General features: G+C 40.7%; 1 protein-coding gene across 3 annotated transcripts in view; it reads right to left on the bottom strand.

Annotated features, from left to right (window-relative positions):
* Positions 1-7,685: 7,685 nt before the first annotated feature.
* Positions 7,686-15,044, bottom strand: part of VWC2 (von Willebrand factor C domain containing 2) — a 57,452-nt gene continuing 50,093 nt past the window's right edge. For all 3 annotated transcript variants that reach the window (XM_032118455.1, XM_032118461.1, XM_032118471.1), the window contains exon 4: positions 7,686-8,235. In XM_032118455.1, the coding sequence (XP_031974346.1) occupies positions 8,084-8,235 (152 nt within the window). In that variant the 3' untranslated portion in view covers positions 7,686-8,083. The remainder of the gene's footprint in view (positions 8,236-15,044) is intronic.

Raw genomic sequence — 15,044 nt, 5'->3', positions numbered from 1 at the left:
CTTTTTTTTTTTGGCCATAGTTGTATGCAGTAATGGAATTCACTGTCTTTGGTGCAACAGTGGTTTGACATATGTAGTAAGAAAGTGCTAACAACTGAGGGATTTTCACTCTTGCAATAGGTCTTATGTAAGTTGACGTAGTAATATTAATATTTTTAAAATGTGTACAGTTTGTTTTGTTTACATAAATAGAACACGTATGTTTTTAAGAAATAATGATTTATCATCATATTGGTAAAATATTTTAGGTCATACCACTTAGGACTACTTGATTTTTAAGGTCTTTAGAATATCTGCTAGGCTAATATTATTATACAAGTATTTGAATCACAAAGCTATTTGAATACAAAAGTAGAGGTATTTTGCATACTTAGTCCTTTGCTGACAGAGCTCAGTTCTCTCCACAAGGGCTGATGTAAGGAGCCTGTACTGGAGTTTTCATCCACCTGCCCATTCAGTCCTTGGTTAAGAGGATTAGAGTGAGCAGCTCCCAGTGTACCTGAAAGGTCACAAATGATGCCATGTAGCCTCCGACGCAAAAACATCCTTAAGACTTTCTTTCAAGGTTAATTTCAATATCACTACTGACCAACTGTTAACTTCTTCCCAAAGAATGTAACATTCCACTTGGGTCAGTCATCCGTCCATCTTTAAGAGACCATGTTGAGCACAAGACTTTTGGTCTTACCTGAAGAAAATAGTCACACACCACGATACTTTTCTTGACACTCATCTTCTTTACTTTTGTAAGACTGCTCAGAATTACTAAGCGGTTGACTCAATGCATTCCTTGTCATCATCATTCACCAAGGGCCTTATTTAAGTTGGTATTCACTAGTGGCCTCATGTTTAAAATCCTATTTGTTTAGTATTCACAAATTGCTTAGTTTTTAATAAATATTACAGAGTTTGTAATCTTTTTCCACCTCTTTCCTTTTTTTTCCATTGAGTTCATATGTAACAATGAGCTAGGTGTGAAAGTCATTTGTGCTGGTTTTGGCTGGGGTAGAATTAATTTTCTTCACAGTGGCAGTTATGGGCCTATGTTGTAGATTTGTGCTGAAGGGTTGACAATATAGAGATGTTTTTGTTGTTGCTGAGCACGGTTTACACAGAGCCAAGATCTTCTCTGCTTTTTGTACTGCCATGCTGGGGAGGAGACTGGGAGTGCTTGGGAGGTTGGGAGGAGACACAGCCAGGACAGCTGACCCCAACTGACCAAAGGGATGTTCCAGACTGTATGACATCATGCTCAGATATAAAGTGGGGGAAGAAGTGGGGGGGACATTTGGAGTGAATGGTGTTTGTGTTCCCAAGTCACCATTATGTGTGATGGGGCTCAGCTCTCCCGGAGATGGCTGAACAGCTGCCCGACCATGGGAAGGAGTGAATTAATTCCTTGTTTTGCTTTGCCTGTGCGTGTGGTTTTTGCTTTCCCTATTAAATTGTCTTTATCTCAACCCACATGTTTTCTAGCTTTTACTCTTCTGATTCTCTTCCTGATCCTGCTGGTGGGGCAGTGAGCACATGGCTGCACAGGCCTTGGTTGCTGGCTGGGGTGAAACCATGACACCATTTTCACCTCTTTGTCCAATCTGGAAAATGAGGTTTTCAGGTATTTGTTTTTTCAAGCACAAATATGGACCACAGAGGTAAATATGTGTCTTCAGAAACTCTACTCTGACAAAAGGACTAAAAAGAAATACTGTCCTACATCTAAGAAATAATTTCTCAATATGATGCATTATCTTAGGATACTATACTGTAAGATTCCCACTAATATCTTGTTAACGTGACACAGCCTGTCAAGCTCCAAAGATATCTCGATTTGAAGGATACCAAACTGAAAACAGTACATTTGAAAGTAACTACCTAGACTGTATTATTTGCCTTTCCGGTTTGAATTAAGTATATATGAAGCTTTGTGTATAACACATATGCAACTAAGGCACTTGGAAGAAAATGGAAAGCAGGCATCATTAGCATTCTCCAGAGTTACACTGTTAACTGCTCAAACATCAGTACAAATGGCATAACTAGCAGAATATATAAAATAGCTCTTTCTATGAAATGCCATTTGAAAATAAAGAGCTGGGAAAGAAGCTTACAAAATGTGTGGCAGTTAAGAAATTGAACTCTCTTTTACTGCAACCCTTAGAACGACTAAAGGCCACCTATTCCTAATTCTCTTGTGGTAACCAGCATTAAAGAGCCCACTGGGTTTTTAGGTTAGGCTGAAGCACTGCATGCCTACGTTATCTCCACGACTTCCCACTCACGACAGCATTAAATTAGCTAGCATTCATTTCAATTAGCAGTGGCTAACGCAACAGCACAATATGCAGTACTGCTTTTGTGAAAATACAGACTTTGATTTTGTTAAAACCTGTACCAATACAGTACACGGACCTTACTGTGGCAGGGATAGCAAACTACTTTGAGAATTACCCTCTAAAAGGGATGTAGCTTTTTAAGGAAATACCCACCCAGGTTAAGCAACATTTGGACATTTTTATAATTTGCCTTCCTTTACATCAGAAATGGAAAGCTCTGGTTGTCAGACGATTTCATCCATTAAAGGCATTTATAGATTTGCATCTATACTTTGAGGGACAATAACAAAGCTAGTATATTTTTCCCTGGGGTATTATACACACCAGAATGTTGCATTTTTCTCCATGCACACATTTACAGATTTTAGCAGAGTATAGAAACAGTGGGATTTGGTCCTCCTGATAGGTGAAATTCACTTTGTTTCACAAAGTTTGCACACCTTTCAGGACTTACTGGAAAAAGTAAAGTAAATGATTATAAAGGTTTGTCTTTAATACTGCCTACTATGAACAAAGGCACTTTACACCAGGATTTGTGAATGTTCCCTCTCATTCACTGACCGTAGTCAAGTACAAAGACTTAATTACTTCTACCTGTGGAAGAAATCCTGATCTCAGTTAACAATATTAACCCGGGTTTCTGAAATACTCTTGGTTTATGCTGAATTAGCCAAGAAAAGAATTTTTTCCTATTACTGATAATTTAATATTCCATATCATTATTTCCACTTCTCTGTAACTAATAGTTTGGAGTTTTCCGGCATATCTTTTAAAGGCATATAAAATTAATAAATAAATAAATAAATAACACACTAGGCTGTGCTTATTTTTTTGTCTGCTACGGAAGCTGTTTAATGTGACATTTCAACAGACTGAAAATTTTCATTTTCAGTGTGGTTGAGCCTAAATATATTTTCAAAGGAAAGAAGATTTTGGGAAGGAGTGGCAGCCATCTCAAAACTGAACAAGTTATGTACTTTCTGAACTAGTACTTACTTTAACCAAAAAGTGATGAAAAATTTGAATTCTTGGATAGTCAGAAAATAGTTTGTGATATTCAGTTCAGTGCTGTCTCCCCAGTTTGAGTTTGGTTTTTAGTGCAGCAGGAGGTAGTATTTTTGCAGAGAGAAACCCCGAGTTGACACAGGCTGTGAAGAAAACTCATTGCCTGATAAGGGGAATAAATGCAGCATTTAATTGGATTGCATTACATTCTTAAATAATGTGTGCCTTTAAAAGCCTCCTATGTATCACAAAGCTATCATAATTTAGGTATTAAAAGTTACTGTCAAAAGTCACATCAAATACTTTACAAGCATGACAGTACAGTTCCCCATTAGAAGAGGTGTTTTCCAAAGTGAGGGAACCTTTCATCATATCTTTTTCTTTCTTAGTTGTATTAAAGACTTTAATTCAGTGTCATTTGAACCTGGCTTTCAATTTTGCACTTCTGGAGATCATCCTGTCCAACACCTTGTTGAATGCAAGTTCAGCTACAGCAGGCTGCTAAGGGCTGTGTCCAGTTGGAATTTGGCCATCCTCAAAGATGGAGACTCCAAAACATCTCTGGGCAACATCCTCCAGTATTCATTCACCTTTACTGTATGATTTTTTTTTTCATCACCAACTAGAATTTCCTGTATTTCAATTTGTGCCCAAATACTTTTCTCATTTACTTTTCTTATCATATTCTGTGAAAATCTATGTTTTTCTTTTTTTGAACATTCCTATTGTAATGCTCAGCTCATCTGTCTCTCATATTTCCTCTTTTTCCCCTTTTCCCTTTTAAAACCCACATAATATTTAAGTGAATATCAGCTGCTCCATTTTTGTGGCTTAAATGAGTAGTATAGAGAAGCCTACTGCACACTAACTGGGCAATTTTATAATTACCTGAAACCATCTAGAATGTAATCTCTTCAGGCACCTGCTTACCCAGGTTGGAAGACAAATTCATGTATAATGCACTCCTACAGAAACAGACTGTTTTGATTTCAACTGGGAAATAAGCAGAAGCAAGTGAAGCAGAAGCAGAAATCTCATATTCATGCCAATGCAGCTACATGTGAACATCTGAGAAGAATATTCATTATCCAAGCAACAGACCTTCGAATACAAAATTATTCATGAGCTATCAGTGTGTCTGGAAATACAGCTTTAATAGACACAACCCACCTGCAAAGCTGAAGGACTCCTCATGTGCAGGATGAATAATCCTGTTTGCACTGAAGCAAAAACCAGCTGAGTATCTAGGCTTCAGTAGGGAAGACAATATTCTCTGGAGTTCAGTTCACTGGAAGTGATGCAGAAAGCTTTTGCCTTATTTTTTAAGGTTACATATGAACAGGTATATTACATAACCAAAGCGTAACATTTAGATTAGTACATGTGGCCACCACAGCAGTTCTGCGGTTGTTTTTTATTGCTTTGAGATTAAATTAGTTTAAAGGCAAATGGTTCCCAAATGCATTCCATAATGGCTAACTTTAAATATTTTAATTTCCACATTTTCATTATCAACTCCAATTACAAGAAAGTTTTAAGCCTGTCTGTGTGAAGTGACATTACGCATCAGGCTGCAAACATCAGCACCCCAGCTCTGCTGCCAAAGGCCCACATGCTGCTTGGTCCAGTCACTGGTTGGAGTCTGGCTTTTGGGGTCTTTTGGTGTGTTTGCCTCTGTGCCTGTGTGGGGTTGCTGGTGGAATCACCGTGTGCTGGGATGGAGTTACTCTCCATAATAGGCAGTAGGGTGCTGTGGTTTAGACTTGTGACCAAAGCAATGCTGAGACACGTGTTATGGCTGTTGCTGAATAGGGTGGGCACAGTGTCAAGGTCTTCTCTGCTTTTCACTCATCCCCTTCGAGTAGAACGGGGGCACTAAAGAGCTTGGCAGGGCTCACAACCAGCAGGTGACCTGAACTAAATAACCAAAGAGATGTTCCATGCCATATAGTGCTCTGCTCAGCAGTAAAAAGGAGAGGAACGAGGTTAAGTTGGCTATCTTTCGCTTGGGAACTGGCCATCCACTGGCCTGCCCATGGGAGGTGGTGAGTGACAGCCACTGCCACACTTCGTTTCTTCTTTCTTCTTTCCTGTCTCTCTTTATTGAATTCTTTTCACCTTGACCTGTGAGTTCTCTTGCTTTTACTCTTCCTTTCTTTTCCCTTGTTCCACTTGTGTGGGTAGCTGGGGCGTGAGTGGCTGTGGGGTGCTTAGCTCCCTACTGGGGCTATCCCACAGCACACTGTATACAAACTGGGCAAGACTGGCGAGATCTGCCCTGAAAGATCACTCAGTCCATGTCCCCATCTCAGAGATAACCAAAGAGCTCTCATGTGATAATACTACAGGACAAAGTTGAATGTGGCCAGTGATCTAAGCATAAAGAAGGTCAAAAACTCTGCATAACTTCTACATCACTCCATAAAAATAAAAAAAAAAATCTAAAAATATCTGAAGTTTGCTTCTCAAAAAAAAAAAAATCTCAAAATATAATCTCTTTAAGAAACCACCCACAGTGCTGAATGTCAAGATGAACATGCCTGGGCAATTTCACATGCAATTGAAAGGACCATCCTATTACTAGAGTAAAAATGGCACTAATACATTGGTACCAGGACTGAAAGACAGAAAAATATTTTTGTAAAAATGTGCAATAGAAAATATTTATAAAAGCTACACTACAAGCTAACCCTTTGATTTTGTACTCACTACTTCAACAAAAAGAACTGCCTAAGAGAGCAGAAATTCGCCTAGGAAACGGCATAAGGCTTAACAAGAGCCTTCAGTGAGGGAGAAGCAAAGTGTGACTAGTCTGAGGTGAGATTTCCAAAAACGGACTCATTATGGCCATACACTGAAAGACACAAACGGTGAGTTTCTCACCATTCACTGAAAACACACGCGTCTCTTAGAGACACCAAGCAGCCTACCCAGAAAGCCAATCCCACGCTGAGTTGCAAGTTCACCTTCCCTTCTCAAGTTTCATGGCTGATTCCTACATGGGTACTTCCACTTGTCTGAGAAGCCAGGCATGGAAGACCACTGGCACTCATGGCACTCTCTCAGAGCTGTGCAGACACTTGATTTCAGTAAGCAGATGCCCATGTAGCCATGAGGCACGGGTCTGATTGACTTAGGAGTTAGCTTTCTGCCATATGACTACGATTCTTATAAAATGGATATATATACTTTATCGCAAGTTTTAGACAAAACATACATCCTTTACTCCCAAATAACTCACAGGGATAGAAATATGCTCAAAATAAGGACATGAGGTGATAACTGGGATCCACTGAAGTCACTGGCAAAAGTCCCTTAGTGTTCAGAAGCAGCAGAAAGTCTTATTTTGTATGGATGTAAAGCTGGTAACCAGGTTACACCACAGGAGAAATTAGCAAAGAGTAAGTGGGAATTTAAGCAACAGTCTTTTGGTTTCAGATATTGATTCATCAAATCTTCCCTCCAGCAAAAGCTTAAAAGCAAATCCATGTTTCTTGAGCCGCTGCCCTAACAGGTATTCAAAGCTGACGTATTGTTGGATTTGGTGATAAACTAAACTAAAACTGAAATGAATTTAAGCAAAGGCTGTGGGTGGCTGAAGCAGGGAGATGTGATTCACCTCAGATGTAGTCAGGCTCAGACTATGTACTAGAAATCCTCTGATGGATTCAAAGATGGAGTTTTAAACCTTTCACTTTATTAAAGTGTCACAGACCCTGTACACACTGCCAAACAAATGCTGAGCCACGTTCAAACAAGGTGGCAGGAGCAGGGTCTAGGGAATGGTGCAGCTACTAACCAGCTCTCCTACCCACAATTTAGCAATGTGGAGCCACATCACTGAAGGCTTGTTTGGCTGCTGTAGCCCTCCCAAGCTGCACTTCTCCATATCCATTATGCATCACATTAATGATGCTCTGCGGTTATTTACCATCATTTCCACCAGCTTGGTGATGCCATATTATATCAAAGAGATATTTGTCCCTCTGATAAATTTATGTCTGAAATGAATATTAAGAATCAAATTTGTCTCAATAAATATCTATAGCAGCAGCTATGAGAGACCAGTTTCATAACACTGCTCCAAGTTGTCTTGGCTGTGGAGCAGGAGACAGGAGCACAAATAAAACTAAGATATGGAGCTGACCCACCTCTACATTACAGCAAATTTATGTTCATAAAAGAACACATGTTCTCTGAAAGCAAATTCTACTTCTCTTTTTTCCAAAACTGAGAATGTCAAAGTTTTGTCATGTGCTATCTCTTGCCTGCCCCAATAAACTCAAAATAAGCAAAAAACCCCAAACCCAAAACAGAACAAAAAAAAAACACACAAGAAAACCCTCGTATAGTGAAACTGGAACAGAAATGTAATGTTTTAGCCATGGCACATGTATACAAGAAGAGAGGCAATGATACTTTAATCTGTAATGTCTATATAAAACATTTATTTTTAAGCTCTATAATGGTATTATAGAAATACATAGAATATTTTATAGTGTATTTTAGTGTACTCACTGTGAAAATAACACATTTAAGACAGGTATTCTTATGTCCAAACGTTTTAAATATATGCACTTCTTTGCTTTGCAGTATTATGTTACTCTGAAAAACAAAATATCAGTATTTTATTCTTTGCTCCTTGACAGAATCTTCTCATTAGGATTTCCCTGGGTCATCTCGGGTGCTCTCTGCTGTGGGATATTTTATAAAAACCACGAGAAGTCCGTAGATTTGTAGATTTCCTATATTTGCTTGCATTCATGTCTAGTGCACATCGCTTGCCGTTCAATCCTCCAAGTGCCTTCTTCGTAAGTACAGTGACATATAGTGCATTCATCAGTTTTCACCTCCCGGCCTGCTGGAATGACAAGGGTTTCTGCAAAGCAGTTCGGGCCTAAAAGAAGGAGAGAGTTCATTATGTGACACTCACAGCACACTGCAATCCATCCTAGCACAATCCTAGACCTGGGCATGGAAAACCTCCCACAGAGTGAGTAACGCTGGGCACACTGAACAAACACGGGCATCGTGTACGAGGCATAAAAGCAGCCAAGAATGCAAGGACCCTGCCCTCCAAAGTGGCTGGAGGTTTCTGGTACGGATTGTCCCTGCCTTCCACATGGGAAGGTGCAATAAAACCTTTTGCAACCTGCAACAGTGCCAGAGACCTGGGCACACACTGATGGTGCAGATGAACACAGATTGAAGCTAGAGAAAATGCCAGCTGTTGATAATTCAACAGTCCTACTGTAAGCTACTAGAGAACGACTTACACATTTTATTACTTTTTTCCCACAGGAAACAAGCATTTTAGTTTTTGTAGTAATCATAGTATCACATTAGCTCCCTTTCTTTTTCCAGCAGAGTGGAATAGCTTTAGCCTCTTCTGAGTGAGCACACTTTTCATGTATAAAATGAAATATTCCATTTTATGTAAGTCAGTAAGTCTACAAACGCCCCTTTTCATAGTACACTGAAATCACTTCATTTCCAAGGATGAAACAGGAGAAAAACCCACCAGCACAACATTCTGAAGACCAGTCTGGTTCTTTCAAAAAGCAGAAGGCTGTGAGGGCTGTTTTATCTATATTTATGTCAAAAAAGAAGTCTATTTCTGCCTTGAAAATCCACATGCACTTGCGGAGCAGCATTAAACCCTCCAACCATGTATCTATCTGCTGATATGCCCCCAGTGGAACTCGGCCCTTCCATTTAATGAGCACACACAGCAGCTGCTCAGGCACAGCCTAGCCACTCCACAGCACTTTGACACCACTGTCATCAGGGCAGGATTTGTAGCAGGGGCCAGGATACACTGATCTGATACTGCTGAAATTCTTCAAGGCTATGGATGCACAAAGCACTTGTTGACTGCCTGCCTGTTTACCATACGAATAAATATATCCCACATAGGCTCAGTCTTCCACTGCTAAGGGTTTACTCCAAGACCAGCACCAAAGAGCATGGCTGCTTCTTCTACAGAAATGTAGCCCACCTCCTGGGCCACGCATTTTAAAGCACAAACCAAATAGTTCAGAAATCAGTTTCAATAGTTGTCTCTTTGAAACAGGTTATGTCTTTGTGTGCACACAACAGCCTGAGAATTAGATGCCAAATTCGCCATAAAGAAAGCCTTTCCTCACTGAAGAGTTATCTCTAGAAGAGACCTGCAAGACTTGCAGAAATTTGCTTCCCCAAGTGGTACCCCTTAATGCTCTGAATATTTAAGCCCATACTTTGTTTTCATAGAATCACAGACTGTACAATCATTAAGGTCGGAAAAGACCTCTAAGGGCATTGAGTCCAACTGTTAACCCAGCACCACCATGTTCACCACTAAACCATATCCCCATGTGCCACATCCACATACCTTTTCAACACTTCCAGGGATAGTGATTCCACCATTTCCCTGGGCAGACTATTCCAGTTTTGGAACTGACTTGACAATTATCTTCAACACGTGGCTTCTTGCACAATTTTGGGTGACTTCCTGCCCATTTGGATACAGAATGTACAGCAAAATAGAGCATATCTCGTAAAATCACCGACTTTACTGTCCTAATGTTACTGTGATACTACTGTGTTTTCAGTCCCTCCATCTGTCCATGCAAAGTATTACTGAGCTGGAAACACTGGAAGGAGGACTTTTGGGGTGGAAGCAATGCTCCTGAGTCCCCACTGCACACTGGGAGGTGCCCTGGGTTTCAACTAAGATAAAGCAGAGCTCACTATGCTGTCCGCAGTGTTTAAAATATTTGAATGTTGATCTCTATAGTTCTGTTTCAGTGAAATACATATTCTTCTTGCACCTAATAAAGTTTTATCCCAAGATGAGTTCACCTGCACATTAGGTAAAGATACCTGGATGTTTTGCATGCTGGACTGTAAACAGCCCCATGATTTACAAAGCTATATGATACAAAGAGTTAAAATATTAAAAGCAGAATCTACTTTCCATAGAAAATTTGTATGAAACCTGCAAGACCACTTGAAATTTAAACACTATTTGAAAGAAACCGGAGGAACAAAAGTGATGTCAATCTCCTGTACAGGATTTATTTCATTCTGGAAAAGCAAATGTTATAGGTTATACTTGGTTATAAAAACCAACCAGGGAATGAAGTAAAAAGGGTGCAACACACATAATATAATTCACTCGGATTCAGCATGTAAATGCCTCCAGTCACAATTAGCAACACTTTAATGTCATGCGTGACGAGTCCTTTTTACATCAGATAATTATTTAATATAAAGATTCAACAAGTTAGACCTCAACTGCTAAACTATTTTATATGGGGGAAAGTCATTGCTTTGGTAAATCCACAGAAGAGCAATAACCATCTACCTGGGAAAGGGGCCTGAAAAAAATAAATGGCAGCAACGAATGCTGTTTTAGTACCATGGAACTTTTCCTTAGAAAATTGCCCATTTTCTGGTTCTGCTTTTGCACCCATCATTACAGTAACTGCAAATCTTGCATCGTACTTAAGCTGACAACAGTCAAGTGGCATCCTTGCCCTCACCTTTTTCTCTGCAATATCATGCACAACATTGTGGGTAATGTTACAGAAAAGGTCATCAATGAAAAGGCTGAACTGACTGGATTACTGCAACATCATGCACATAAATGTCAGTGCAATATAGTGTCCAAACACGGGAAAATAATTCCACAACTCTCCTTTTATTATTTCTCCAAACTCTCAGACTTCTAGGGAAAATAGCTCTGAGCTTCACCCCAAACCCTCATTCGATTTTGAAGCTGCATGAGCTTGTCCTGGCTCTTGGTGTCCTGTGCCTCCCTTCCCACCAGGCAGGGAATGCTTGTCCCTTTCCTCTTCCTCTGAGGAGCAGTCACAGAACCCAGACTTACATGGCTGGACTGATGTGCAGTGATGGGGTATATGTGGGACAGCACTGGTGGGACCCTTGGTGAAGGGCTGCTCTGGCTCCCCTGTGCCTCCAGCAGCCCTGCCCTGGCCCCTGCCTGTCACACAGTCACAGAATACTCTCAGCTGGAAGAGACCCACAAGGATCATCAAGTCCAGTTGGAGGGACAGTGATGATGAAGCTGCTAATGATTCTCTGCCAGTCTAAAAGGACAGTAGGGAAACTGAGGAATGGATGATTTTGAACAGACAGTGGGAAGGCCAGGAGGCACAGCAGGCACACAAAGCCTGGTTCTGAAAGCCACTGAATGCCATTTCCTCAGTCTCCCTTAGAAGAGAGAGGCAGAAATGTGTTTCCTCCACATTCAGAGTGGACGAGTTGCCCCAATGGCAAGGCATTTGCTGAAACTACTGCTTTACTTAAAACTGGGCATTTTATATTGATATAGCAAGATTTTCAAAAGGTGAGCCATTTTTGAGTTTCCAAGTTTGCAAAATGACCTGGCTTAGCACATGAAAAGCATTTCCAAGTGAATCGTGGCTGTTCCAACCCCGCAGCAGCAGTGGCCTTTCTCACTAGATGCTGCTGCTGCAGGAGCAGTGAATTTGTTCACCTTAGTCTACAAAGGAGGTTGCCTGCTTTCTGAGCTCCTTCTTGACAACATCACTACTCTGCCCAACTTCAGCACCTGGTACTTGCTCAGTGCAGCACTGGCTTGTTTGCTGTGCAGTATAAAACTCCTGGCCCCATCCCCAACTGTGTACACTTATATAGCTCTAAGGCAGTCAGTGGTGCTGCACTTCTTCACAGCAGATGAAGATCTTGCTCTATCACTCTTAAACCTGGCAGAAAATTCATTATGACATATTGTATCAATTCTGAGTACAGCTTGAAATTTACCACGACATCGTTTGTTTTCCTGAAGTATACAACTGGTGCTGTCAGACTCCACTCGAGCCATACCATGCTGGTATCAGCACAGATTTCTTTCCCAGGGCTAAGGCACAGTTGCTGCCATTGCAGCGATGTCTCAAAGCAGCAAGTTCAGTGCAAATCTTCGGTTCTCACACTGAGCACCAGACTGGCATGCAGCTCTTGGCTTCCCTGCATCTGAAACACTGAATCCTAGCTTCCAAAAGCAATGTTTTTACTGGGATCTAAAGAAGGAGGAAGGCAGATTGAATGGTTAATTCACTGAGCAATTATAAAGAGATCCTCATCTTAGAAACACTTAAGAAATGAAAAAAGTTTCAAAATATTATTGGGGTAAACACTGCTGTTGTAATTTTTTTTTTTTTTAAATACTTACACTGGTCCTGTGGAAAGTTTCCAACAACTTATACACTATGCTTCAGTGTTGACAAAGGCAACAATCTAATTAAAATGCAAATTTTGTTATCTCAGAAGGAAACAGCTGATGCCAATTCTCAGTAGAGAATGCCCAAGCCACTCACCTACAGAAGCACCTGTAACCTTGACAACCTCAGAAGCACCTCTCTGAAACTCCTCCTCCCCTCCTTCCACAAAATCACAGCTGTATGTCACGGAGCTGTTCCTGTTTCCTCTTCCTCCTGCCCTTGCTTTTGTATGGGCACATGTTCTAATCAGTTAAAAAAATATGAGATACAGCAATTTGGTAAATCACAATTTAATCAACTGTTTTCATCATGCGTTAAACCAAATCATGGACAAAGAAATCTGTTCAACTGCAAGTTAATGTGCTTGCCTGGAGAATAAGTCACAGCAGATTTTTGCCAATTAAAACTACAGTGACAACCTCTGTAATTCAACACTTTGATGTAAGACTGCTTTGGGCTCTAGTTTGTACTAAACTTCCTCACAGCTGCCCCTCTAATAGCTCCTTGCAGCAGTCAAACAGGCCACTTCCAAGGCACCTGACAGCAGCCCCATCTACCCTGACAGTTTTCTGGCACTCATCACTGGCATCACTCATTCTGGCATCATTCATGTGGTATTAGAGCACTTTGTAAACTGCATAACTTCAATATTTAGCTTACCCCCCTGGCTTTATTTACACTTTTTTTTCATTTTTCATGGAGACAGTTCCAACAGTTAAAATGTGGAAAGACAGATTTCCACTTTGCCCTGGAAGTGTTGAGAACCGTGACAATATACAAGAAGGAGCTGTGCTGGGTGAGATCAGAGGTCCACCTGCAACAGCAGCAGCCAGAAGGAGATGCAGGGGGAGGTATACAGGGACAGAGCAAGCACACATAACCAGCTTCCAGCACTGTCTGAATCAGAAATTTGGTAAATGGCTCCTCCTTGCTGAGTTAGTGGAGTTAATGGATGGAGTTAAAACGTTACTTTATGATTAACCTCTCCTGTACAGTAGCACAGTGATATTTCCTGTTTCCCTTCCTATTTTCCTCCTACTTCCTGACATTCACTTTTCTGTTGTGACCACAGATGAAAAAGTTGAGTTGATGTTTTCATTACAGTTACGAGTTTTACATCAGATAGAAATTTTATAGAAAAAAACGTATCACTGCACTCAAGTAAAATCTGCTGCTGCCTCTGTTACATAAAAGTTTCGCTGTCCAGAAATGCTACTTGACAGTCTTCCATGTACAGCCAGAGTGTTTCTGTTGCTCAGTAATTCCAGGAACATGCTGGGGAAAGCAAAGCCTTCCCTCCCATCTCTCAGATCTTTCTTCTTTCTGATGTTTCAAGACTTCCTCCATTGCAGATGCCAGGGAGACTAATGAAACACTGAGCTGGAAAACGTAGCCAAGCTACCTGCCTTCATTTCAAGCTGTCTACTGCTGCCAGTGACCTGGGATGCCACAATACAAAGCCAAGGACATTTTGGCAGTTACACTGGGGAGCTAGGACAGCCAAGGGCCAAACCATGGACAGATGTTGGCTGTGCCTGCTTCCCAGTGCACAGGGACACAAAGCCCCTTCTCACCTGCTTAGATATTTGAGATAGGTTTTTGAAACATTCTAACGTGGCATGGTGAGACACTAAAACAAGGCTGCTGTGCCACGTAGCACCACAACAGAAAGATTTTTGAGATACAGGCATTATCTCCTCGTCCCTCTCAAATCTAATCACTTTCTCCAGAGATGGTATCGGTACCTACTTTGTGTCCTGTCAATCTCTAATCTCTTCTAAAGAGTCTGTATCTCCCTGACTTGATTTTGTTTCCCTCTCACATGGATGTGTGTATGTACATAATACATCTAGCTCCTGCGAAATGTCAGGTCAGAAGATAAAGCACAAAGAACAGCTGGCAAAAGGAGTCTGTGACCAGGATTACAGCAGACTCTCATTCTCTCACAAAAGTAAGTTCATCATCCCTGCTACTGTCATGATTGCTGGTTTCTCCCAGTCTATCCCAAACTTTTACTTGCCTCAGTACCTCTGAACACAACTGAACCAAGTCCAGTTTCAATTTTCAATTACAGAAGAAGGATTCAGGTAGACCCAATTTTAAAAGCAATTTGAGACCCTGAAAAACCATGTAATATTTCCATAGTTTATCAATGCTTTAAGATACTGGCAGCCAAAGAACCATGGCAGATATCCTAACAGACTTCCAATAAATGTATGTGTATATGACAAGGAAAAGCAAAATAAAAGTATTCATCTGTTTTGTGATATTTCCTAGCTGCTTTGGGAAGTAACGAAAAAACAGTGGGTGCAATATGCAACCTTCCATGAAAGCATCATATTTTTCATTCTATACAGAACTTTGGTGATTTTAAGAATAATAAAACACCTCCCTCTGTTAGGGCCATATTTTTTAGATGCATAGGGAGCTGACAGATTGGAAGAAACAATCAGCATTT

The sequence above is a fragment of the Corvus moneduloides genome, chromosome 1 (genome assembly GCF_009650955.1).
Source record: "Corvus moneduloides isolate bCorMon1 chromosome 1, bCorMon1.pri, whole genome shotgun sequence".
NCBI classification, from domain to species: Eukaryota; Metazoa; Chordata; class Aves; order Passeriformes; family Corvidae; genus Corvus; species Corvus moneduloides.
This window is presented reverse-complemented; position numbering and strand designations above follow the sequence as displayed.